The 24,947-nt window shown below is 43.5% G+C and overlaps 1 protein-coding gene across 7 annotated transcripts in view; it reads right to left on the bottom strand.

Annotated features, from left to right (window-relative positions):
• SHOC1 (shortage in chiasmata 1) overlaps positions 1-24,947 on the bottom strand; it is an 86,237-nt gene continuing 61,290 nt past the window's right edge. For 6 of the 7 annotated variants that reach the window (XM_085882485.1, XM_085882483.1, XM_085882484.1 and 3 more), the window contains exons 12-15: positions 17,319-17,440; positions 16,660-16,747; positions 7,864-7,958; positions 1-527 (exon numbers count right to left, since the gene is read on the bottom strand). In XM_085882485.1, coding sequence (XP_085738611.1) covers positions 509-527; positions 7,864-7,958; positions 16,660-16,747; positions 17,319-17,440 — 324 coding nt within the window. In that variant the 3' untranslated portion in view covers positions 1-508. The remainder of the gene's footprint in view (positions 528-7,863; positions 7,959-16,659; positions 16,748-17,318; positions 17,441-24,947) is intronic. The other variant, XM_085882490.1, reaches the window with a different exon arrangement.

Below are 24,947 nucleotides of genomic sequence, written 5' to 3' on the forward strand. Positions count from 1 at the left end.
TATGTGGGTTTATTGCAAAATCAGTAAAGCATATAACTTATGTGAAGGACAGCTGCTGAATATGTTAATGAGACAAAATTATAATGTTAATGAGACAACAATAATAATGTTAATGACACAACTGTCAAATAAAACAATAATGTTAATAAAGAGAAAATTAATTCTTTACAAAGTTCTGCTGTGCCCATAACATATCTTGATAAATAAACACTAGTCCTATATCTATAAATCTTTATTGTGGTATCAATAAAACCTCGGAAGGTAAGCCAAATAATATTTTAGCTTAATACCTGTATTCCATTTTCTGAAAGTACTGCAAAAATCTTTAAGTTGTGGGAAACAAATTTTGAAGAATCATTTTGCACCAAAGGCTCATTCATATATTCATAGATCATGCTTTGGATGCAAGGTCAGGAAGATTATCAAATGATATCCCTTGTGAGAGAGTAGTCATCTTGTGGGGTAAAAGTGAAATCTTGCGCAACAACTCCACAAGATAGAGAGAGCTTTAATTTTTTACTTTCTCACTTGTGGGAGGGTGGGCGTGGGGAAGAGAAGGTGGGGGAGGGGAGTAGGTAAGTTAAACATATGATTTGATTTGTTCATTCACATTGTTGCTTCATTTTGGTTATTACTTTCGAATATCATAATTCAATAAAAAAGCATATATTTTCAGATTTCACCAAACATCATTTCAACAATCCCACCTTCAACTGGTCTTACCTTCGGCCCTGCTCAGGTCAGGTAAGACTAGATCTGTGACTTGCTGCAGGTACCATGTAAACCTGTACTAACCTGTTTCATGGTCGGGTTGTCGGTGACTAAACCATTTTCCCCACCAGGTTTCCTGGTAAGGAGGGTGTATGATATGGACACCCATCAGGATTAAAAGCAAAACCTGTCATTGGGCAGAGGAGCTCCTTGTGAGCCAACTGCCATCCATATCTAGTACCCAACCGTGTCTGCGGATGTCCTCCTGCAGTTGGGTTACTTTTTATTAGGAGGTTGGTGGCAGGATTTGCACTTCGTCCACTGTAAAACCCTTCATTCCACACAACGTACAACAAAAAAAATCTGAAAACCCACTCCATGGGAGTACCTCCTGTGCAGCTGCTCTGTGCAGGACAGCTCACCGGATGACGGGATTGGAGAAAAGCCTTCAGGACCCCCACTCTTTGATGATAGGAGCGAAACCATGGGGTAACCTTACCGGGTCAGATTGCGGTCGTGTGTGTCGGGGTGGTGCTGAGGTGTCGTCCACCAGAAGGTGGTCTCCTTGGGTTAACTTGAGGTGGTCCCTTTGGGTGTGTGCCTGGAATATGCTATCCCAAAGAGAGGATAATCACCTGTCTGTTATCATCTGAGCTCAAGCGTTTAGACATCGGTATTGCAGCACTCTCTGAGGTTCGAAGACCAGATAGTGGCGAGATCATGGCAGGTGGTTAAACCTACGATTGGTCTGGTCGCCCTGGTGGTTACCATGCCCAAGGAGTTGCTGTATCTGTGTCCAATGAGCTGACACCAATGATAAGTGAGGTAACACCGATCGAGCGTATTATGAGATGAAGGATTCATCACTCCTTGGGTGTCATTTCCCTGGTCTTTGCATATGCTCTGACTTAGGAGAGTGATCTCACCGTGAAGGACGCATTCTATGCCACGCTCGAGTCTGTGGTTGATCAATGCTCCAGATGAGATACTCTTCAAGTCTTGGGGGATTTCAATGCATCAACTGGAACTGATAGGGATGGTTATGAGACATGCGTTGGTCCCCATGAGTCGGGAAATGTGAACCAGAATAGCACTAAGTTCCTTGACTTTGAAAGAAGTCATGGAATTAGGGTGGCTAGTTCATGGTTTCAGCGCCCAGGCTCATCACTGGATTTGGTATTCCAATGCTGGTGGTGTCGCAAAGGAGATTGACCATGTGCTCATCGATGGTCAATGGAGGATGATCCAGAATTTTAGGGTTGACCGGAGTGCTCAGTTCATCAATACCAACCACAGGCTTGCTGTAGCAATTCGGAAGTTTCAGCTTAAATCTGGGAGAATGGTGCCATCCCAGCCTAGGCTAGATGTTGACAAGCTCAAGGATGAGATGGGAGCTGAGGAGTTTGCGAAAAGGCTGAGTGGAGATTTGGGGGTCTGGGTGCTTTGGGGAATCCTGAAGAGTTGTGGAGTGCCTTCAACACAACCATCCTTGATGTTGCCGGTGGATGTCTTGGAACTCACTGTACGGCGAAGACGAATTTTTCTCTCAAGGGACACTGGATACCATTGACCAGAGTTGCAGGGCCAGGCTGAATGTCAGAGCTGAGCTGTTCAGGGAGCTGCGGCGTAAAACTGTATGTACACAGAGGGTAGACAAGGAGGCCTATGTGCGAGGAATCTGTGAGGGGGTAGAGCATCACCTGTGGTCAAGTGATTCTCATCCTGCTTACAGGGGAATTCGCGCATTGCGTTCCTCCAAGCCTATCCCTCGGTGTACTGCAGTTAGAGCGGAGTCTGGTGGGCTCTTGACAGAGGAGTCCGAAGTGAAGGCCCGCTGGGCCGGTTACTTTTAGAGGCTGTAACAGGCTGATCCACCAGCTATAGAGTTGGATGTTCATGGTGTTACTATCCCTATTACTGACCCTCCAATCAACTGTGATCCACCGTCGTTTGTGGAAACACAGGCTGCGGTGAACCGGTTGATATGGGGTGAAGCTCCTGGGATTTGTGGCATTCATGCTGATCTTCTCAAGGCTGCTAGAAATGCTGTGCTTGTGTCATTGCATGCAGTTTTGTGCTCTGCCTGGAACACAGGCATCATCCCAACTGACTGGATGAGGGGCCTTGTTGTCCCTCTCTGGAAATGAAAAGGTGATCGCCAGGACTGCAACAACTACCGAGGGGTGACGCTGCTCTCATTGCCGGGCAAGGTCTTTGCTCGGATAATTCTTTATAGGGTTTGCGACCATCTGTTTGAGCACCAGCGTCCAGAGCAGTCAGGCTTTACACCAAAGAGGTCTAAGATTGACCGTATCCTTGCTCTTCGGGTCCTCACCAAACACGGGCAAGAGTTTCGGCAGGGGCTGCTTGCAGCCGATATTGATCTCTGCAAAGCGTTCGATTCAGCGAATTGGGATGCCTTCTGGAGAATTCTTTGTGTTCGTGGGGTGCCACCAAAACTGATCAATTTGATGTCTAAACTATACTCTGGTACTGAGAGTGCTGTGAGATGTGGTGATACAATCTCTGACTTATTTCGAGTTGTTACTGGAGTTCATCAGGGGCAGGGGTCGGGAACGTGTGGCTCGCGAGCCAGGTATGGCTCTTTTGATGATTGCATCTGGCTCACAGATAAAATTGGAGTTTGAAACTTGGAAAGCCCAATATTTCTCGCAGAAGCTTTACCTATAGTTTGAATGGTGTCGTGCTTCATTCACGTGCAGGGCTGAACTTGGCAGAAGGAGAGAAGAAAAAACACCTCCGAATTGTCTGAAGCGGTTTTTGTTTCGTCCAGTCATGCGGCCGACGCGAGTAGTGATTTCGGTTCCTCCAATGACGTGCCGCCACCGAGACGCGTCACGGAATTCATCTTGACCAATCATGCGCCACCGCTGAGGCGACAGCATCCCAGAGTCGGCCAGCCGCGCCGCACCTCTCGAGTATGTCAGCCCGTGCGCAGGCCAGCCAGACTCACTTGGGTCAACATCTCCCTCTCTCTCATTTGCTCAAAGCTAACCCTTCGACGAAGAAGATAGCGAAAAGAAAAAAAGATGAGGAGTATCGTACATTTCAGGACGAATGGGCCGAAGAATTCGCCTTTGTGGAGAGAGCAGGTTCTGTGGTGTGTCTAATTTGCAATGACAAAATTGCATCGATGAAACGGTCGAATATAAAGCGGCACTTCGACACGCGCCATGCTACCTTTGCATCAAAATACCCTGTGGGAGACAGCAGAAAGAAAGCGTGCCAAGAGCTACTGAGCAGGGTGCAAGCCAGCCAGCAGCAACTCCGCATATGGACCCGGCAAGGTGACTATAATTCCGCCAGCTTTGCTGGATCTTTAGCAATAGTGAGGAATGGAAAACCATTCACAGATGGCGAGTATGCAAAAACGTTCATGCTGGATGTCGCCAATGAACTTTTTGATGATCTTCCGAACAAAGACAAGATAATCAAACGGATACAAGACATGCCTCTGTCGGCAAGAACTGTTCATGATCGTACCATCATGATGGCAAACCAAGTGGAGGAAACGCAAGTGAAGGACATAAATACAGCGCCGTTCTTTTCCCTGGCTTTGGATGAGTCAACAGACGTAAGCCATTTGTCGCAGTTCAGTGTGATTGCAAGATATGCTGCTGGTGATACACTGCGCGAAGAAAGTCTTGCTGTTCTGCCAATAAAAGGGTCCACAAGAGGTGAGTATTTATTCAAGTCTTTCATGGAGTTCGCTCAAGAAAAAAATCTACCTATGGATAAACTTATCTCGGTGTGTACTGATGGTGCTCCGTGTATGGTGGGGAAAAACAAAGGATTTGTGGCGCTTCTCCGTGAACATGAAAATAGACCCATCCTAAGTTTCCATTGCATTCTACACCAGGAAGCACTTTGTGCTCAGATGTGTGATGGGCAGCTTGGCGAAGTGATGTCGCTGGTCATTCGTGTGATCAACTTTATTGTTGCCCGAGCCTTAAATGCTCGCCAGTTTAAAACACTGCTGGATGAAGTTGGAAATAACTATCACGGTCTGCTTTTGCACAGCAATGTGCGTTGGTTGTCAAGAGGGAAGGTGCTTAGCCGTTTTGCGGCTTGCCTGAACGAAATCCGGACTTTCCTTGAAATGAAAGGGATTGAGCATCCTGAGCTAGCCAAAACTGAGTGGCTCCTCAAGTTTTACTATCTCGTGGATATGACTGAACATCTGAACGAGCTCAACGTGAAAATGCAAGGCGTTGGAAATACAGTGTTATCCCTTCAACAAGCCGTGTTTGCTTTTGAAAACAAGCTGGAGCTCTTTATCATAGATCTTGAAACAGGTCGTTTACTACATTTTGAAAAACTGAGACAATTTAAAGATGCATGCACAGCAAGTGAGCCCACTCAAAACTTTGATCTCCACCAGTTAGCTGGCTTCACATCCAGTCTCCTACAGTCATTCAAAGCACGCTTTGGAGAATTTCGTGAGCACACTCGTCTTTTTAAGTTCATCACCCATCCAAACGAGTGTTCACTGAACACAGCCGACCTGAGTTACATTCCTGGTGTCTCCGTCAGAGATTTTGAAGCAGAAGTGGCTGACCTGAAGGCCTCAGACATGTGGGTGAATAAGTTCAAGTCACTGAATGAAGATTTGGAAAGAATCGGATGACAGAAAGCAGAGTTGGCGAGCAAGCACATGTGGACAGAAATGAAAAAACTTCAACCCGAAGACGAGCTGATTATCAAAACTTGGAACGCGCTTCCTGTCACATACCTCACACTGCAGCGTGTAAGTATTGCTGTATTGACCTTGTTTGGATGTACGTATGCATGTGAGCAGTCATTCTCACATCTTAAAAACATCAAGTCCAATCTACGATCACGTCTAACGGATGAAAGCCTCAACGCTTGCATGAAGCTTAACCTCACCAAGTACCAACCAGACTACAAAGCCATCAGCAAATCCATGCAGCACCAGAAGTCCCATTAATGGTGAGTATTATAACAACATTATTTAAAAGAATAAATTCAGAGGCTTATTATACTCACATTTAGTTGAATTCAGTCTTAAAATATATTATATGGCTCTCACTGAAATAGATTTCCAAATATTTTGCTTTAATGGCTCTCTGAGTCAAAAACGTTCCCGACCCCTGATCAGGGGTGTGTACTAGCCCCCAAACTTTTCAGCGCTTGTATGGACTGGATTCTGGGTAGGATGTCAGAGAGACTAAGCTGTGGTGCATCGTTTGGGAATGTCAAGATGTCTGACCTTGATTTCGCAGATGATGCAGTCATCTTTGTGGAGACTCTGGATATCCTTTTGGGGGCCGTCAAGGAGCTGAATGAGGAGTCAGAGCCGCTGGGTTTATGGGTTTCCTGAGTCAAATCTAAAGCCGCTGTCACACCTTGACGTTTTGGCCAGCATATGGCAAGGTATCAAAATGTATGTAAAACGCTGGCGTACGCTGAACTATTGATGTTTTATTTTGACATATTCATAACGAGTTGGACGTATGCATAACGTATTAGTAACGTACACAGAACGTTTCAATCACATATAGATAACTTATACCAACGAATGCTGAGCGTGTTGTCGGCATTCACAACCTATGCCCAATGATAGTCTAACTTATGCATAGCGCGGCAGCATATCGCCAACGATCACCTGGCATAGCCTATTAAAAGGCTGCGGCTCGACAATTCATATCATAACGCACTAGACATCCAAGTGTCAAGCCGCTGTCACACCTTGACAATTCAGCCAGCGTATGCTGACATATGAAAAATTTGTCTAAAACGCTGGCACACGTCGAATACGTTATGGGTAAGTTTTGTATACGTTCAGAGCATGCTGGCATACGTCGTAGTACACTGGCATACGTCTTAGTACGCCAAGTACGTCGACAAATTTTCAGCATGTTGAAAATTTCTCGATATACTCGGCGTATGACACACGTTCCGCATACGCTGGCATAAGTTGTAGGCACGCTACGCGATCGTTGACACACATCGACATACGTTACTTGTAAGTTACTCATAAGTCGAAACACGTTGAGGTAATGGTTAGCGTCAGTGTTCCAGACTCCCTGTTTTTTTTTTCTTCGGTATGACGGTGATGTTGACACTTCGATTTCTAGTGCAGTTATGATTTAAATCGTTGAGCAGCAGCCTATTAATTATATTATATTATAACCGCACTAGAACCGCACGAATAATGCAAGCCTACTGTACGCCCTATGTACGGTCGACGTGGAACACATCTACGTCATGGCTACGGCTTGTTGAATTGCTACGGCCAACCTAGAAATGAAAAAAGTTATAACTCTGCGCTGTAATTCCACGGAGACCCCTACGGCTTGTAAAAGATAGCCATACGGCGTAGGGCCACCCTGAGGCCACCTCAGAAACTCTGAGGCCGCTGCATGTTTCTGTCAATTCAGGGGGGGGGAGGTACAGCCGCCATATCCTAGCCGTAGAGCAAATGTGACTCATGCTTTAAAAGTCTCGTCTCCTTCAGCCACACCTCATCGCTTAGTACAGCAAGTCCAGGAATCAATCTTGCAGCCCTATGCTGAACCCACTCTCTGGCAGCAAGTCCTTCCTCAGATGTAGTGACAACATATTCCAGATGAGGCCTCATTTAACTGTTTCTATCAACTTTCTGAAAAGTTTCCATCAACTATTGATTAAGCAGTAGTTGATAAAACTGATAAGTTTCTGTCAACTACTGCTTTCGTTCTATAATTTATCCCCCTACGAATAGGATGTCAAATCCTATTCACTTTATCTAGAGCTGACTGGCACTGTGCCGCCTGTGCCCCTTGCATTATGTAATCACTATTTTCATTATTCTTACCCATCCCCAGCAGTTTACATTTCTTTATGTTAAACTGCATCTGCCATATTTTGCCCAATCTATTAAGTATATATACTCTATAGTCTCATGGCTTAGAATGTGCCTGCATGAGTTTTGATGTGCCCTAAGTTACTCTTCAATTTATTTTTGAACATAACTAGGGGAAATAAAAAAAATCAAGGGTAAAATTTTCCGACCCTAGCAAGAAGAGGGGAATCAATGAAATAGGTCACACCCCATTTTTGCATGTGTATTTGCAGAAAATGCCACTCTCCATTCTCATGACTGCAATCAGAAAGGATCATTCAACATACCTTCCATCATCCCAGTTCCTGTTTTCATGAAAAGAACAATCAGCAATTGCTCTTATGAGATCTGCTGCATCTTCAACTGTACCTGCAGTTAGAATCTGACAAATCGTGTGCGCGCGAGCGCGCCCACACACACACACACACACACACACACACACACACACACACACACACACACACACACACACACACACACACACACACACACACACACACACACACACACACACACACACACACACACACACACGATTGTACTCAAAACAAGAAGCAAAACATTCGTCGTTACTTTTTATATTCAGTTATACTCACAAGGAACCTGCACTTATAAGCAGATTAACCCCCCACTTTTATAACTTTTAATGCGGCTTCCATTAGGAGGTGCCATCATACATTTACTTCGAGAAAATTAGGAACCCCAATGATTATTCATTTTTTTATTCCCACTCAAACATTCCCTTACACACCCTGAGTACAACCACCAGTTTTGAAGTTATTCAGACCTGCAGTTTAGTAAGTAATGTATAGAATCCAAACAAACAAATAAATCCACAAACAAATAATTAAACCCACAAACAAACAAACACAGAAGATGTCATGCATAGCACTATACTTGCAAAACCCATAAAACAAATTCGACCTTCAAAGTAATTGGTGGTTGAATTCAATGACCAAATATGCAAATTCTCTTCAAATTTCAAGTCAATTGGATGAAAATTGACAATTTTAGAAATTTGGTCTTTGTCGACATTTTGGCCGATGTTGACCTTTTGGCCTTTCTGACATCAAAAATAATTGGCTGGATGAATTCAGTGACCTGAAATAGAAATCCACTTCGAATTTCAAGTCAATTGTATGAAAATTTAGGATTTTAGAAATCTAACCTAAGTTGTTGACCTTTGGACTATGTTAACCTCTTGGTCTAAGTTGACCTCAAAATATAATAAGTGGTTGAATATATATATATATATATATATATATATATATATATATATATATATATATATATTTTGTATACATTGTCGAGGTTCGTATGAGAGCTAACACAACGCACAGCAAGGGAGGCATGAGACAGGAGGGGCGGGAGTGGGAAGGACAAAACAGTGGGGAACAGAGACATTATGAGATCTGTGGAAGGGAGAGGGATGGGGTGGGGAATATGGGGAATACAAGATGGACATTGCAGGGACTTTCAGAAAGGAAAGCAGGGAATTTGAAGGGGGTGGGTTTGGGTGGATTATCGGGGGTAGAAAAGATCGAGGATTTGGATTGGGGATGATAAGAGGTGGTGGTGAACTGCTGTTTTGAAGGCCTGGAGGGAAGAGTGGGATTGAATAGAGTGAGGGAGTTTATTCCAAAGGCGGGAAAAGAGGAATGAAAGAGTGAAGGTGAGCAGTGATTCGTGATTTTGGTAGTTTTACCAGAAGGGGGTTGTTGGTGGACCTTGAGCACCCTGCGAAAATGTGGTGAGGACAAATCGCAGAGAGAGCAGGGGGGGGACTAGGCTGGAGAGGAGACGGTAGAAGACAGAAAGACCACCAACCAGCCTGTGGTGAGAGAGTGAGAGGCCCAAAGACTCAGCCTCATTGTGGGAGATGCCAATGATCCGAAATGCCTTGGTTTCCACAGTGTGAAGCCGAGAAAGGTGGGAGGCAGGAGCACCAGTCCAGAGGGGAGAGCAGTACTCCATCAGGCTGCGGACAAAAGCTTTGTAAGTGGTCAGGAGCTCAGGTGGGCTGAGGAAACACTTTGCATGATGGAGGATTCCCAGTCGGAGACTGGCTTTGGAGGCCAGGTTTGAAATGTGGCTTTTCCAGGAAAGGTCATGGTGAGACCCAGAAGCTTGAAAGAAAGGACTTCTTCCAGAGGATTGTTGAGAAAGTGGATGGGGGGGGTTTTCTAAACGGTCCTTTTGGAGAGACATAGTGAGAGTGTGAGATTTGTCCGGATTGAAAGACATGTTTCACGTGTTGGACCAGTTTGTGATTTTACCCAGATCTGCAGTGAGTGAAGAAGCTGCTGCTTGCCGGTCTGAGGGATGACCGATGGTATGGCAGAGGGTGGAGTCATCAGCAAAGAGATATCGAGGATTTTCCAGAGAGTCTGAGAGATCATTGATGAAAACCAGAAAAGGAACAAGGCCCAGAACGCTACCTTGAGGAACTCCAGACTAGAAAGGAAGAGGGGATGAAAGAACTGCATTTAGGGCCACATGTTGACTTCGACAGGAGAGGAAGTCTGCGAGCCATGAGTGGAGATGGCCTTGGATACCATAGCAAGAGAGTTTGGTGAGCAGGGCAGGGTGCCAGACCATGTCAAAAGCACGTGATATGTCCAGGGATACGGCTCGGATTTCATGTCTGGCATTGAGGACCTCCATCAGTTGTTGGGAGAGCAAAAGCAGCATATCCAGGGTAGAGTGACCTGGTCTGAAACCAAATTGATGATCGGAAATCAAGCCATTGGAGAAGAGGAAGGATTTAATGTCTGAAGCAATGATGGATTCCATAACCTTGCTGATGATTGGGAGAAGGCTGATTGGTCTGTAGTTGCAGGGATCTGTTTTTGCTCCTTTTTTATGCAGGGCAGTAATGTTTGCTGATTTCCAGGCAGATGGCAGATGACCTTGAGCAAATGAGAGGGTGAATAGAACAGAGAGAGGGTGAGCAAGAGCAGAAGAGCAGGTTTTTAGGAAACGTGGGCTGATGCCGTCTGGACCGGTTGCAGAATCTGAGTCGAGGTTTGACAGCAAACTCTCCACCTTGTCAGGGGTAAAGGACACAGAGTCCAGGGAGAGTTGGGTGCGACTGGGTAACGGTGGGGAGAGAAAGCAATGGGTTTTGGACAGAAGATTTAGCTGCAAACACCGAGTTTATGCATTCAGCCTTTTCACGAGCGGTATCAGCAGTGCGGCCATTTGAGGTAAGGGAGGGGATGGAGGGGGGACATACACCAGAAACAGATTTGATTAGATGCCACCAGGATTTTGAGGAGGGAGAGAGGTTTGAAAGTTCAGACTTGAGCTTTGAAAGATGTTGTTTTCTGGCTCTCCTGAGGGTAGATACACACTTGTTCCGAGCTTTATGGAAGGAACTGAGATTACCCTCAGTTGTGTTTGCTTTCCATGAGGCAAAGGCAAGTTGTTTCAGGACAACTGCCTCACCACAAGCTTCCGTGAACCAAGGGCGGGAGGAAGGGTAGGACAACTGAAGACGAGAGGGGATAAATCTGTGCATGAGGGAGAGTAAGCTTCTTTGAAAGAATTCCCAGGATGAGTTGATGTTGGAGAAAGTAGCAATAGGAGACCAGTCTATAAGTTTGATGGCTGCTTGGAGACCCTGCCAGTCAGCTTGAGTGAAATGCCAGACTCGACGGTGGTGAGGTGGTTCTCTGTTAACAGCCAGAGAGATGTCCACTTTGACAAGGACGTGGTCAGAAGAACCAATTGGAGCGAAGGAAGAGCAGCAGATATTGTCAGGGAAATTTGTCAAAATCAGATCCAGAAGAGATGAAGTACCATTGGTTGACATCCGGGTCGGGAAGTTGACAGATTGAGTCAGTCCCAATGAGTCGCAGAAAGCTTTTGCTGAAGTGCCATGACAGGTGAGAGAGGTACCCACACCGAGCAAACTGGCATGATGACAATTGAAGTCGCCACATATGAGGAAGAGAGAGAGAGAGAGAGAGAGAGAGAGAGAGAGAGAGAGAGAGAGAGAGAGAGAGAGAGAGAGAGAGAGAGAGAGAGAGAGAGAGAGAGAGAGAGAGAGAGAGAGAGAGAGAGAGAGAGAGAGAGAGAGAGAGAGAGAGAGAGAGAGAGAGAGAGAGAGAGAGAGAGAGAGAGAGAGAGAGAGAGAGAGAGAGAGAGAGAGAGAGAGAGAGAGAGAGAGAGAGAGAGAGAGAGAGAGAGAGAGAGAGAGAGAGAGAGAGAGAGAGAGAGAGAGAGAGAGAGAGAGAGAGAGAGAGAGAGAGAGAGAGAGAGAGAGAGAGAGAGAGAGAGAGAGAGAGAGAGAGAGAGAGAGAGAGAGAGAGAGAGAGAGAGAGAGAGAGAGAGAGAGAGAGAGAGAGATTGGACCAAATTCAATGACCAAATATGCAACTCGTCTTCACATTTAAAGTCAATCGCAAGAAAATTGACAATTTTATAAATACGGCCTGTGTTGATCTTTTGGCCTATGATGACATCAAGAATAATTGGTGATTAAATTCAGTGACCTGATATGCAAGTTTTGTCACAACTATCTCTATAAATACGAATTTGGACAGGATTTCTCATTGGGGCAAATGTAATCAAGTTCAGTTTAATGTTTCTAAACCTTAATTTCTTCCTATTTCTCTGTCCAAAACAGCTCTCAATTTTCCCATCTCCTTTGAAGGCTGTACAATTTTACCACCCAATACACTAAACATACTTGGTATTACTACTTCAAATCTATTTTAGAAACCCCACATTATACAAATAGCTAAGTCTTCCTCAAAGAAACTCGGAGCCTTGTTCAAATGTCGAAGATTCTTCAAGTCTGAACAGTTGCTCCGATTTTATAAAGAATTGATTTGTCCTTGTATAGAGTACTACTCTCACATCTGGAGAGATTGTAGCTCTACGTATTTACTTGATAATGTCAAGTCTAGTCGAAAGCAATCCGACTTTATCAACTCTCTTAATCTAACCCCAAAACTCAATTTGCTTTAATTATGCCTCAATGTGGGCTTTCTTTCCTTTTTCTAAAGATATTACTTTGGTTTCTGCTCCAAAGAACGAGCTGCTTGTATTCCTCCATCATTAGCTATACCATAAAATACTCAGCAATCCATATCACATGATTATTGTGTGGCTGTTGGCAACTTAAGGGTGGGCCATTATGATGTTTTCTTCTTTCACTTTACTGCTAAGCTTTGGAATTATTTACCTTCTTATGTCTTTCTGAACAGTTATAACCTGCCCCTTTTTAAAAGGCAGGTTTTACAGCTCTTCAAAAACTCTTAGATGATTTTTCCTTCTCTTCACTTCTCTATTTCTCCAGTTCTTTTTTGTTTCATTTAAGATCTGGCCTCGATGAGGACTATATAGTCCGTGACTGGAGCCTTTTTTGTATTCATAGTCGAGGGATCAGGACATATACTTTGTCGAGGGAAGAGCGAGCACACTGAACAGATCAGGACATAACAGGATGCAAAAGGAACAGTAGACAGATGGTGGAAACGCCAACAGCAGAGTAGAAGGCAAAGATATAGAGAGAGACTTGGACAAACAAAGGGTGTGGAGAGGAATGGTGGGGGCAGGAGAGGATGGATGGGGTGGACAAGGTGATGCAAGGAAGGAAGATCCAAGGAGTGAAAACTGGAAAATGGATAGAGGAGGGATTGGGGTAGGATTGAGAGGGAGGGGGAGTTCATGAGGTAGTAAAGATCATGGTTTTGAATTGAGGAGGATCTGAGATGGTGGTGCAAAGCAGCAGTCTTGAAGACCTAGAGGGAAGAATGAGATTGAAGAGGATGTGGATGTTGGTTCCACAGGCAGCGAAAAAGAGGAATGAATGAGTGGAGGTGAGCAGTAATCCTGGGTTTAGGAAGTTTCACCAAAAGAGGGTTGATGGTGGACCGTGTGTGCCCTGCATGGGGACAAAGCACAGAAAGAGCAGAGGGTGCAAGACCATAAAGGAGGTGGTAGAAGACAGAGAGAGACCACCATCCTGTCTGCGATGGCCAAGTGGTAGGCCTTCAAACTCAGCTTCAGTATGGGAAATTCCAATAATTGTGAAGGCCTAGGTTTCCACGGTGTGAAGCTGAGCATGATGTGAAAAGGGGAGCCAGACGAGAGGGGAGAGAAGTACTCCATCAAGGTGTGTATGAAGGTCTTGTAGGTGGATAGCAGTTCAAGTGTGCCAAGGAAGGACTTTGTATGAGAGCAGCTGGCTTTGGAGGCCAATTCTGAAATGTGGCTTGCCCAGGAAAGATCAGGGCTGATGGTGAGACCCAGGATTTTAATGACTGAACTTCTTCAAGAGGATTGTTAAGAAAGTAGATAGGAGGGTTTGCCAGACAGTCCTTTTGGGGAGAGCGTGTGAGATTTGTCAGGAGTGAGAAAGATGTTCTAATATAAGTTTTTGACCAGCTGGTAATTTTTTTTCAAGGTCTGAAGAGAGGGGAGATGCTGCAGGTTGTCTGACTGAAGGATGAGGGATGTCAAGGCAGAGGGTGGAGTCATCAGCAAATAGATAAAGAGGATTTTCTAGAGAGTCAGAGTGATCATTTATAAAGATCAGGAATAGGACTGGGCCAAGAACACTGTTAGACACTGCCTTGGGACACTCCATTCTTGACAGGGAGAATAGATGAAAGGATTCCATTGCATGCCGCACGTTGCCTCAAGTGTAGAAGAAGTCAGTGAGAGATGTGTGGAGTTAGTCTTGGATGTCATAGGCAGAGAGTTTGGAGAGGAAGACAGAATGCCAGACTGTATTAAAAGCATGAGATATGTCCAGAGAGGTGGCTCTGATCTCATGTCTGACATTGAGGGCTTTCATCCATTGTTGGGTGAGTAGAAGCAGCATGTCCAAGGCGGAGTGACCAAGTCTAAAACCAAATTGGTGATCTGAGATGAGGTTGTTGGAGAAAAGGAAAGATTTCATATCAACTGCAATGATGGAGTCCATGACCTTGCTGATGATTGGAAGGAAGGTGATAGGTCTGTAGTTCAGGGGATTCATTTTTGCACCTTTTAATGCAATGCAGTGATGTTGACTGATTTCCAAGCATATGGAAGATGACCTAGGGCAAATTATAGGGTTAAAAGGGCAGAGACAGGATGTGCAAAAGCAGCACAGCAGGTTTTTAGGACACGTGAGCTGATGCTATCCCTCCAGTTGCAGAGTCAGAGTGAAGGGTTGAAATAACCTTCTGCACCTTCTGAGGTGCAAAAGATACAGATCCAGGAGTAGTTGGGTATGACGGAAAGGGTGGGTACAGAGAGTGAGGGGTTGGTGTGGTATTGGGAGTTACATGAATATTAATGAATGCATGATGAACCGGAACTGACGAGGCGGAACTGAGAAGGACGTCAGCGGGTGGGCAGCAGGAGACGCCATTAAAAACGGTTGAGCTAAAGATCCTTCGAGTGGGCTGACTTTGCTACACAATAGTTGGGGATACAAGATTTGGAAGCAAACACAGAATTGAGGCATTTGGCCTTCTCATGGTTGGAGTTGGATGTGGTGCCATTTGAAGAGAGAGAAGGGATGAAAGGGGAACATACACCAGAGACAGTCTCACAAGGATCCATCCGGGTTTAAAGCAGGGAGACAAGTTTGAAAGTTAATTCTTGAGGTTGGACAGATGTTTGTTTTCTGGCTCTCCTGTGAGTGGACACACACTTGTTGTGGCCTTTAACGTAAAAAAAACAAAAAAAAATGTATACAATGCCTTCAGCATTTCTGTAAAACTGCATTTCTTCAAAGCAATGACACACAACATACAGCAATCCCAAATATGTTATTTAATTTGTTTGTGTATTAGTTCGTCCTTTCAATATGTCTAGAGGGTAAATGGGAAAGGTGCATTGCATATGGCTCTTTTAGTTCGGTCTCCAATCTTCAATCTTTGCTCTTCTTCCACTCCTTTGCCCCGCTTTGTCTGATGAACCACGCAAGCAAGCACGCACACACACAATGCAAAGCACCAAGCAAAGCACAGCGAGTGCCTCATTTGCATATGCATGCCAATTTTCACCTGCCATCTCACCTCAAACCATTTTGCTCACCATGCTGCAAACACACTCACCACAACCACTTCACATGACTACCAAAAATCCCCGCAACAACTTACATTTATATCTTCAATACAAACACCACCGTTAGGGACAAACCTCTCCCTCTCTGCCGCCATCACAAGAATCCTCCTATCTCTTCGCCACAATGCTGCATTACAAATGCTTAACTACAAAACATCACAACCTACTCTCACCTTTCTACATCTGCTGCAACTACCATCTATTCATCGAACACTCACTGCAGCCTAAAAGAATGCTGAGGGAACGGGAGTCTGGGTATTTTGGGGCATAACTCGAAGCGCGAACATGTGCTGGAGCTCGTTTGAGAACAGACAGGTAACGCAGGGATTTCCATAAATTACCACGTTTGAATGGAGGTCAGTGCACATTCACGGCCAGAGAATACTTCCGAGAACCACGGCCTCATGCTCATGTCAGAACTCTGACGCGCGGGCAGGTCGGAAAGCGATTGAGGTCATTTTTCGGTTTCGAGGCCCAGCGGGGCATGGCCATGGTGTAGGACAACCGCTATGGGTCATTGGGAAGGTTAGAAATCATCAACAGCCCTGTTTGATCTGGTTATTGGCTCCTCCCCTCACCTGTGGCTCATAAAAAGAGCAAACTCAGCTCAGTTTAGTCAGAATCAATGAGAGAGAACTCTACTTTTGCACACGAGTACAAAAACCTCTACTTTTGCACAGACATACAAAGCAATATCTGAAATGCATAAGTTTGACAATGGTATATCAACATGTCCAGTATGAATACATGAGAGAAGTCTCATTAGTCAGAGGATGACACCTTAATTTACAGTATTTTTTCTTTTCCTCCTTTATGTACTTATTGTGCCAAAAAGAGGTGGCAGGAATAGCTGTAAAAAATACCCACGAGTACAGGAGTGATGCAAGAGCAGGTGAGGACAAAATTAATATTGGAAGGGGCAAGGACATATCATATAGATGGTATGCACAAGTATACCAGTATACACAGCACAGCAAAAGCACAAGCAACTCACCTCCTGCACAAATTGTTACCTTTATGCGACTTTTTTTGTCGAAAAAGCAAGTTGATATGGCATGAATATATGATATAGTATTTACAAAACCAAGCGAAGTGTCATGCCTATGAAGATGGGAGGAAAAGCCATTACAGTATGCAAGAAAATATCAACACTTAAAATTTAGCTCAATTTGTTGGTATAAAAAGATATAAATCATATGTTGCGACCTTTCTATTAACTGTCTGCAAGACTCTGTTCCAAGGAAAAGTGATATTTTCCTTTTATAAAATATATAATCTGAACAAGATCTTTCACAATAGCCCCTTTCTTCACAAACTGCTCATAATTACTAGATGGTTCTGTATCTGTAAGTGAATGGAAATTTCCTGAACTTTCACGGTTTCCACACAGCTTAAAATCTAACTATATTACTTTCAAATTACAACTTGTTACCTTTTTAGTCTAATCATCGTTTATAACAAATATCTCACTTCCACAAAAATTACAGTCAACTATTAAAAAAAAAATTCATTCCATATTAAAACACAAGAACGTGCAAGCAAGCATTAACATCACAATTAACCAATGCACCACCAAAGTCACAAGTGAAGAATTTGTGATAAATTGTAAGGCCATTATTATATTGCAATAAATAGATATGGTACAGTTAAAAAATAAAGAATTTGTACTTACAGATAACCTTTGTCTGACAGTGGGAAAGCAATTAACCAACAGGAGGTGAATTGCAAAGAAAGAGCAGAAAGATGGTACATGGTATTGTCTGCTATGTTTCCCTCTTTAAGACTGACAAAATCCTGTAAAATAAACTTGTGAGTTAAAACTACCTTGTTTCTATTTGTTGTAATAGTTCCAAAAAGGCAACATTCCAGATCACATGCACTGAGTTCCAGTTAGCCAAAGTAAAGCCCTACAACTCTCGCCTCCTGGTTATATAAAAGCAAAATGCACCAGCAAGTATATAATTATGAAATTCAAAATCCTTTGGGCATCACATTTGAGATCTACAACATTGCTAGTCGTTCATTCAGTCATTTGTTCCACAATCTGAAACAAAATTTGGCTTAATATTTTACATATTTGAAAAAGTCTCTGTAATTGGTTTTCTGGATCCTCACTGGGTCATTCTGCTCATCTATTTCACTTTTCCTTTCATGTCTACTTACCCTTTTCTCCTATCTGCATCACACCCCTTTACCCCAACCTAAAAAGGTATATACCCCTTCCTGGATTGGTCGACTGGCCCTAACTTGCTTCCCTGCTCAGTACTCAGACTCTCATTATTACCCTCAACTGACTCTTTTAAATTCATTTCACTTACCTGTATACACAAAAAATCTTAAAATGAAGGTCAAGAACTATCATCTCCTGCAAATCATTTGCTCTCACATTTCTCATGTGCAGTGTGACTTTTATTGCCCACTATGTGTGACCATGCTCGCTACAGTAGAGCTATGAGCGGTGAGTTTTATTTATTTCTTCGACGTTATTACTACTTTACTTCCCTTTTATTACTTTTCGTACAAAGGTTACAGCGAGAGGATTTGTTTACAGAATTGGCATCCTTCCCCCACCCATAATACTCCCTCCCTCCAGCAGGGGTCAGTGGTTAAATCACTTGAACAATTCCATGTGTACAGATGAAAATCGCAAGTTGTCTCCCGACACTCACAGGGAGAGCGGGGAGTGGGGGATCTATTTAATGCTCATGATGTGACCCTGCATTCCCCACATGTGCAAACTTTGGTGGAGGACACCCAAGCCGTTTTTGATTCTATAAGGAACAGACATACAGACGTTGGCATATTTTATACTCGCTGAAGTATTTGGCTTATGTGTGGTGTTTGTGGAATTTTGTATGGTGTATTTTGTGTGGCGTTTGTATACTGGTGTGTTGTGTAATTAATAAGAGGCATAACTAGAACTGCCACTTTATAACTGCTGGCAGTGATGACCAAGTACCAAGATGTCCTGCTTTGATGCAACCTCACTTTGATTGGACACTTGACCCTGACACATGACGTTTATTATTATTCTATTGAATTCAGAATGGGATTAAAATAAATTCAATTCAAATCAAAAGGAAGACCAAATAGGTACAGTCCTGCATTGGAGTATTCAGAAAGAACCCAAACAAGCAAAAGTAAAGATGAAGTCATCAGGAGGAACCTGGATAGCATTCAAATTTCAGCTGCTACTCCTCCACACTCAAACCCATTCAGGCACAGCCAAGAGAGCCTTATTCAAAAAAACATAAATAAAAAACCCAAAAAGAATCCAGATCAAAAAAATTAATTTTGATTGCCAGACCATGCATCCGATCAAGTTGAAATTTAAAACATGTATTCCTCATCACTACTTGATAATTGTGAAGTTTCATGTCGATTGATTAATCAGTTCTGGAGAAAACATTATTTAATATTTTTCTTCAATCCAATATTGCTGCCAAACCATGTGGCCTATAAATTATTCCTGAACAAACTTGGACAACCAAGGCTTGGGGAACATTTGTGTGAAGTTTCCCCTTGATCAGTCCAGCCGTTCTGGAGAAGATTTATATAGGATTTGTTTTTTTGTATGCAATGCCGAGGCTTGTATGAGAGCTAACACCCAGAACGTACAACAAGGGTTGTTGGAGATAAGAGGGGTGGGAAAGGGAAGGCCAAAACAGTGGGGTACAGAGACATTGGGAGATCTGTGGAAGGGAGAGGGATGTGGTGGGGTACACAGGGTGAACAAGATGGACACTACAGGGACTTTCAGGAAGGAAAGCAGGGAACTTGAAGGAGGTGGGTTTTGGGTGGATTAACAGGGGTAGAAAAGAGTGTGCTTTTGCATGGGGGAAGATAAGAGGTGGTGGATAACAGCTGTTTTGAATACCTGGAGGGAAGAGTGGGATTGAACAGAGTGAGTAGAGGGAGTTTGTTCAAAAGGTGGGGAAAAAGAGGAACGAAAGAGTGAAGGTGAGCAGTGATTCGTGATTTTGGTAGTTTTACCAGAAGGAGGTTGCTAGCGGACCTTGAGCGCGCTGCAGAAATATGGGCGGGGGGGGGGACATATCTCAGCACAGTGGTGGGGGGAGGCGACGCCAGAGAGGAGACAGTAGAAGACAGAAAGACCACCAACCTGCCTGCGGTGAGAGAGTGAGAGACCCAAAGACTCATTCTCATCGTGGGAGATACCAATGATCTGAAATGCCTTGGTTTCCACAGCTTGAAGCTGAGAAAGGTGAGAGGAGGGAGTACCAACCTAGAGGGGAGAGCAGCACTCCATCAGGCTGCAGACGAAAGCTTTGTATGTGGTCAGGAGCTCAGGTGTGCCAAGTAAGGACTTTGCACGATGGAGGAAAGTAGATGGGGGGGGTGGGTTCCAGATGGTCCTTTCGGAAAGGCATAGTGAGTGTGAGATTTGTCAGCATTGAAAGATATGTTTCACGTGTTGGACCAGCTTGTGATTTTATCCAGATCTACAGAGAGTGAAGAGGCTGCTGCTTGCTGATCTGAAGGATGACAGATAGTAGAGCAGAGGGTGGAGTCATCAGCAAAGAGATAAAGATGATTTTCCAGAGATCGGAGAGATCATTGATGAAAACCAGAAAAAAACAGAGCCCGTAACACTGCCTTGAGGAACTCCAGCCTGGACAGGAAGAGGGGATGAAAGAACTCCATTAAGGGCCACATGTTGGCTACGACAGGAGAGGAAATTTGCGAGCCATGAGTGGAGATGTCCTTGCATACCATCGGAAGAGAGTTTGGTGAGCACGGCAGGGTGCCAGACCGTATCGAAAGCACGCGATATGTCTTGGTGAGATGGCTCTGATTTCATGTCTGGCATTGAGGATCTCCATCCATTGTTGGGAGAGCAGAAGCAGCATATCCAGGGTAGAGTGACCTGGTCTGAATCCAAATTGATGATCGGAAATCAAGCCATTGGAGAAGGGGAAGGATTTAATGTCTGAAGTGATGATGGATTCCATAACCTTGCTGATGATTGGGAGAAGGCTTATTGGTCTGTCGTTGCAGGGATCTGTCTTTGCACTTATTTTGTGCAGACTGGTAATGTTTGCTGATTTCAAAGGAAATGGAAAATGACCTTGAGCAAATAAGAGGGTGACTAGAACAGAGAAAGGGTGAGCAAGAGCAGCAGAGCAGGTTTTTAGGAAATGTAGGCTGATGTCGTCTGGACCGGTTGCAGAATCTGAGTCGAGGTTTGACAGTAAGCTCTCCACCTTGTCAGGAGAAAAGGACACAGAGTCCAGGAACAGCTGGGTGTGACGGTAAGGTGCGTGCAGAAAGTGATGGATTTGGGACACAATATTTAGAAGCAAATACAGAGTTTAGGCATTCAACCTTTTCACATGCAATGTCAGCTGTGTAGCCATTTGAGGTAAGGGAGGGATGGAGGGGGATGATTTGAGGTCCACACTGTTAAGGAAGAGGGAGGGGAGGGCATGAGAGGGGAGGGGGAGGTTATGATTGGGGAGGAGGGGGGAGGTAAGGAGGGTTGTTGAAAGAGTGTGGGGGATTGCAGAAGAGCTTGGGGAGAGGGCCAGATTAGGAGCTGAAAAGGCTTGGTGGTGATGGGTTGAAGTACAGTGGGGAGTAATACGAGATGGGGCAGAGAGCAGTTGAAGATTGGAGGAGGTGGAGTGATGAGATGGAAGAGAGAGGGTGGGGAAAGGAGGCAGCTTTGTGGATGTACGGGGGGGGCAACTTTTGGGAAGGGGGAGTGAGAGGGAAGATTGGGGGGAGAAGGGTAAGAGGAGAGAGTTGAGGGAGAAGGGTGAGGGAGGAGTTTTTGAGAAAGGTGAGAGGGAAGCTTGGAGGGGGAAGAGTGTAAAGGTTGCTTTGAGAGGGAGGGAAGACGATGAGAGCAGGCACAGCCAAGGTGCAGGATGGTGATGGCAAATGTGGGGAGAGGTGAAGGATGAGACTTGGTGGAGGTATGGTGAAGAAGGTATCGGGCAGGAAGAAAAATAATTACATACATGTACTCTCAATTATAATTGTTGCTGGTGCTTTATAAATCTAATTTTTATGCTATAGTCGAATTGGCTGTCAGTTATGTTTCCCTTTACCCAAGAGTCTTTTGACCTAAATATTGATAAAAGGAATGTCTTACTATGAAACAAGGTGACCTTGTTGATATCACTGCAACTTTTGCCATGGTTATGTCATTCTCTTTCACCCAGTGGACACGTATTGCAGTTTGAATTATTTTGCTTAATGCTTATCAGCTAACCCTGTAGTTTTCCCCTCCCATTCTTTGGAATGTCAAGTTGTGTATAAGAAGAATTGCTTCAGGCTTATGTTTCAGTGAAGTCCATTCGAATGTTTCAGTTAAGTAATGGGAAATATTCCTTTTTAAACAAATTGCCTTTTCTTTTACTGTACTCACTGGTTTTTACCCACGTACTGACTGCCTTTTTATATACTCAATTCCTTATATTCATTTCCTTGAATTCAAAAAGTATATAATCACATTCTTACGAGGACCTTTAACCTAATGTTTTATCTCCCACTTCTCCTCTACTCACCTTCCTGTCTGCTTCTTAGTATTTTGTTTGATGCCTTTCTCATGTAAAACCAATCTCACCAATGCCAGCTGTAGGTCATCATACTCTCTCTCTTTGTTCTCTCAGACCCCTCCACTCCTCCCAAAGCATATATATATATATATATATATATATATATATATATATATATATATATATATATATATATATATATATATATATATATATATCAGGAAATGTAAGCTTAGTTTAGTGCAAATCATTGTGGATGTTTACATCTCAGTGTTTTGGACTCCGTGGTACCGTGCAATAAATGTTCTTTGTTGAAATGTACTTTTCCTTGTGGAGAGTGGATTATTTGTGTATTGCAAATTGAGTGATAGTATTTACACCATGTCGGTTAAAAACAAAATTCCACAATAGGGAGGTAGAGGAGTTGAGGGGTTGGGAAGAGGTGGAGGTGTGCTGAGAGGAAGGAAGGAGCATGTTTGTCATGACGAGTGTACTGATTGAGAGAGCGAGATATCTGTCAGGTTAGAATGGATCCCACAGATGTTAGAACACCACACACTTTGGGACAACAGAGGAGGAGCTGATACTGAGGCAGAAGACAGTAAATAGGTGCCAAGAGCGGAGGTAGGATGAGGGGCAAGATGGGAGGGGTAAGGAGAGTGGATAACAGGTGAGGGGTTAGGAGGAGGCAGATTTAAGTAGATGGGGTGAATTGGTACTGAAGTTGGAAAAAAAGGACGATTGATGGAAAACGAACATGCATTGCAAATTGGGTTTTTAAATTTTTTTTAAGTCAGAGATGCGATTAAAGACATTACGTGAGGGATGCAATAAAGGAGAACTAAGCCTTTTGAAGAAGAAAAAGAGTATCGAATTATGATACAATATCGAGAACCACACGTGTGAAAGAGGAAGTTGTAACATTTTAAGAGACCATTTTTAAATTTTTGAATAAAATTATAGACATCATTGACATTTTAATATTTTTCACCAAAACTCCACCAAGGGTTATAAATGAAATTGCATTCTCAAGATAGCCGAGAGCAAGGCTCATTTACACTTAATTTACATCATATCCCTCCAAGTTAAAGGTCAAGGTCAAATGGCAGTCTGAAAAAAACAGAACGCATTTTTTGTCATCACTCAATTTTGCCAATGCGGAGATCTCAAATACCATTTTGTCTTCCAAGATGTTCAAGTTTCATAATAGTGTATCTGCACTGAAGTTGTGCATCTGATATTTGATTGGTGTCATTGACCTACTTTTTTAGGATTGTGACCAAATTAACAAAAACCACCCTTTTGATCATAACTTGAATAATTTTCCTCCAATTTTCATGACGTTGAGTTTTGTGGATAGTCTGTAGATGGGGACACATTTTCTTAATTTACAGCCCAACCCTAAATGTTGAAGGTCAAAGTTATATGGTAGTCCAAAAAAAGCATGGCTACAGTCTTCTAGTGTATAATTCCATCTTAAAAAGGTTTAAAGAGGTTTAAAGGCGAATAAATAAATAAATCAATTATGGGTTTTACCACCATTTTCCCCAGTTTCTATTACACCACCCCGATGTAACATGTTACATTGGTTCTACGTGTCTGTTCTTTGTATCCTTTACAACATCCTTAAAACTAATATTCCTGTTGGGAATGATTTTCAATTTTGGTTAACTGCCAGGCAGGCAGACAGAGTGAAAATATAATCTCACTCCTCTCTGCGCATGTACGATCGGGATGAATTCAGAGCAAAAATACGGTAAAATGGCAGACTTGCTTTCCTATTCATGTTAAAAATATAACATTCAATTTAAATAAGCTGTTCTTCGATCATAAATGGACGATCATAAACTGAAAACACAAACAGACAGACAGATGGACATGAACCAATTTCTTAACCTTGCTTTTCGGTTCACGCGTGCGGGTAACTAGAGCGGCACTAGGTCGAGCACATACCTCCGCCAAGCTGAACAGTTTACGCTTTATATCCCAGTGAAAGGCTGGATCTGCATCTAATCAGCTTGTTCTTGTCAACTACCCAACTTATCCACTAAGTTTTGTCATAATCTGTCCACAATGTTTTGAAATATCCCGCTATATATCGTTTTGGCCCTATCTCTCAATTGTGAAGAATAGAAAAAAAAGAAAAAACAAGAAAATTGAAAAATTCTCATCTGGATCTTCACCAAAATTGAATCAATTCGTCCTTGTCACACACCCAACCTGTCCATCAAGTTCTGTCCGAATCTGCCTTAACTCTGAAATATCCTGCTCACAGACAAACAAACAGAGATAGACAGACAGAAAAACAGGGTTGAAAACATAAGCTCCGCCCACCTTCATGGTGGAGGTAATTAGTGTGGCCTAACTTTTAGATGGTGGTGGTTGTATGGCAGCTTAGCTGCCGAGGTAGCTATTATTTCCTGAAGCGCAACTGTGTCGCTGATGCAGTGCCCCTCTACCAGTACACACACTGGAACTGGTACTCATTTTGCCGACCTCGGAAGGATGACAGGCTGAGTCAACTCCCTGGTGTATTGATTCAGCGGCCGACAGGGCTTGAACTCAGGACCCTAGGATTCCAAGCCACCACCCTAACCACTGAGCTAACACCAGGCTAACTTTTAGATTAAACAATGCTGCATGAATAAAATTCTCGTGAATTATACATTTCACATTTATAATGCCTACGATGTGGGAGTGGAGTGATTTAACTTTCGGGATGATCCTTCACACAAGGTTGTACATAAAATAATCATCAAAATAAAGCTTGCAAGATA

The sequence above is a fragment of the Eptatretus burgeri genome, chromosome 5 (assembly GCF_056783735.1).
Source record: "Eptatretus burgeri isolate ZD-2024b chromosome 5, Ebu_testis_v1, whole genome shotgun sequence".
Lineage (NCBI taxonomy): Eukaryota > Metazoa > Chordata > Myxini > Myxiniformes > Myxinidae > Eptatretus > Eptatretus burgeri.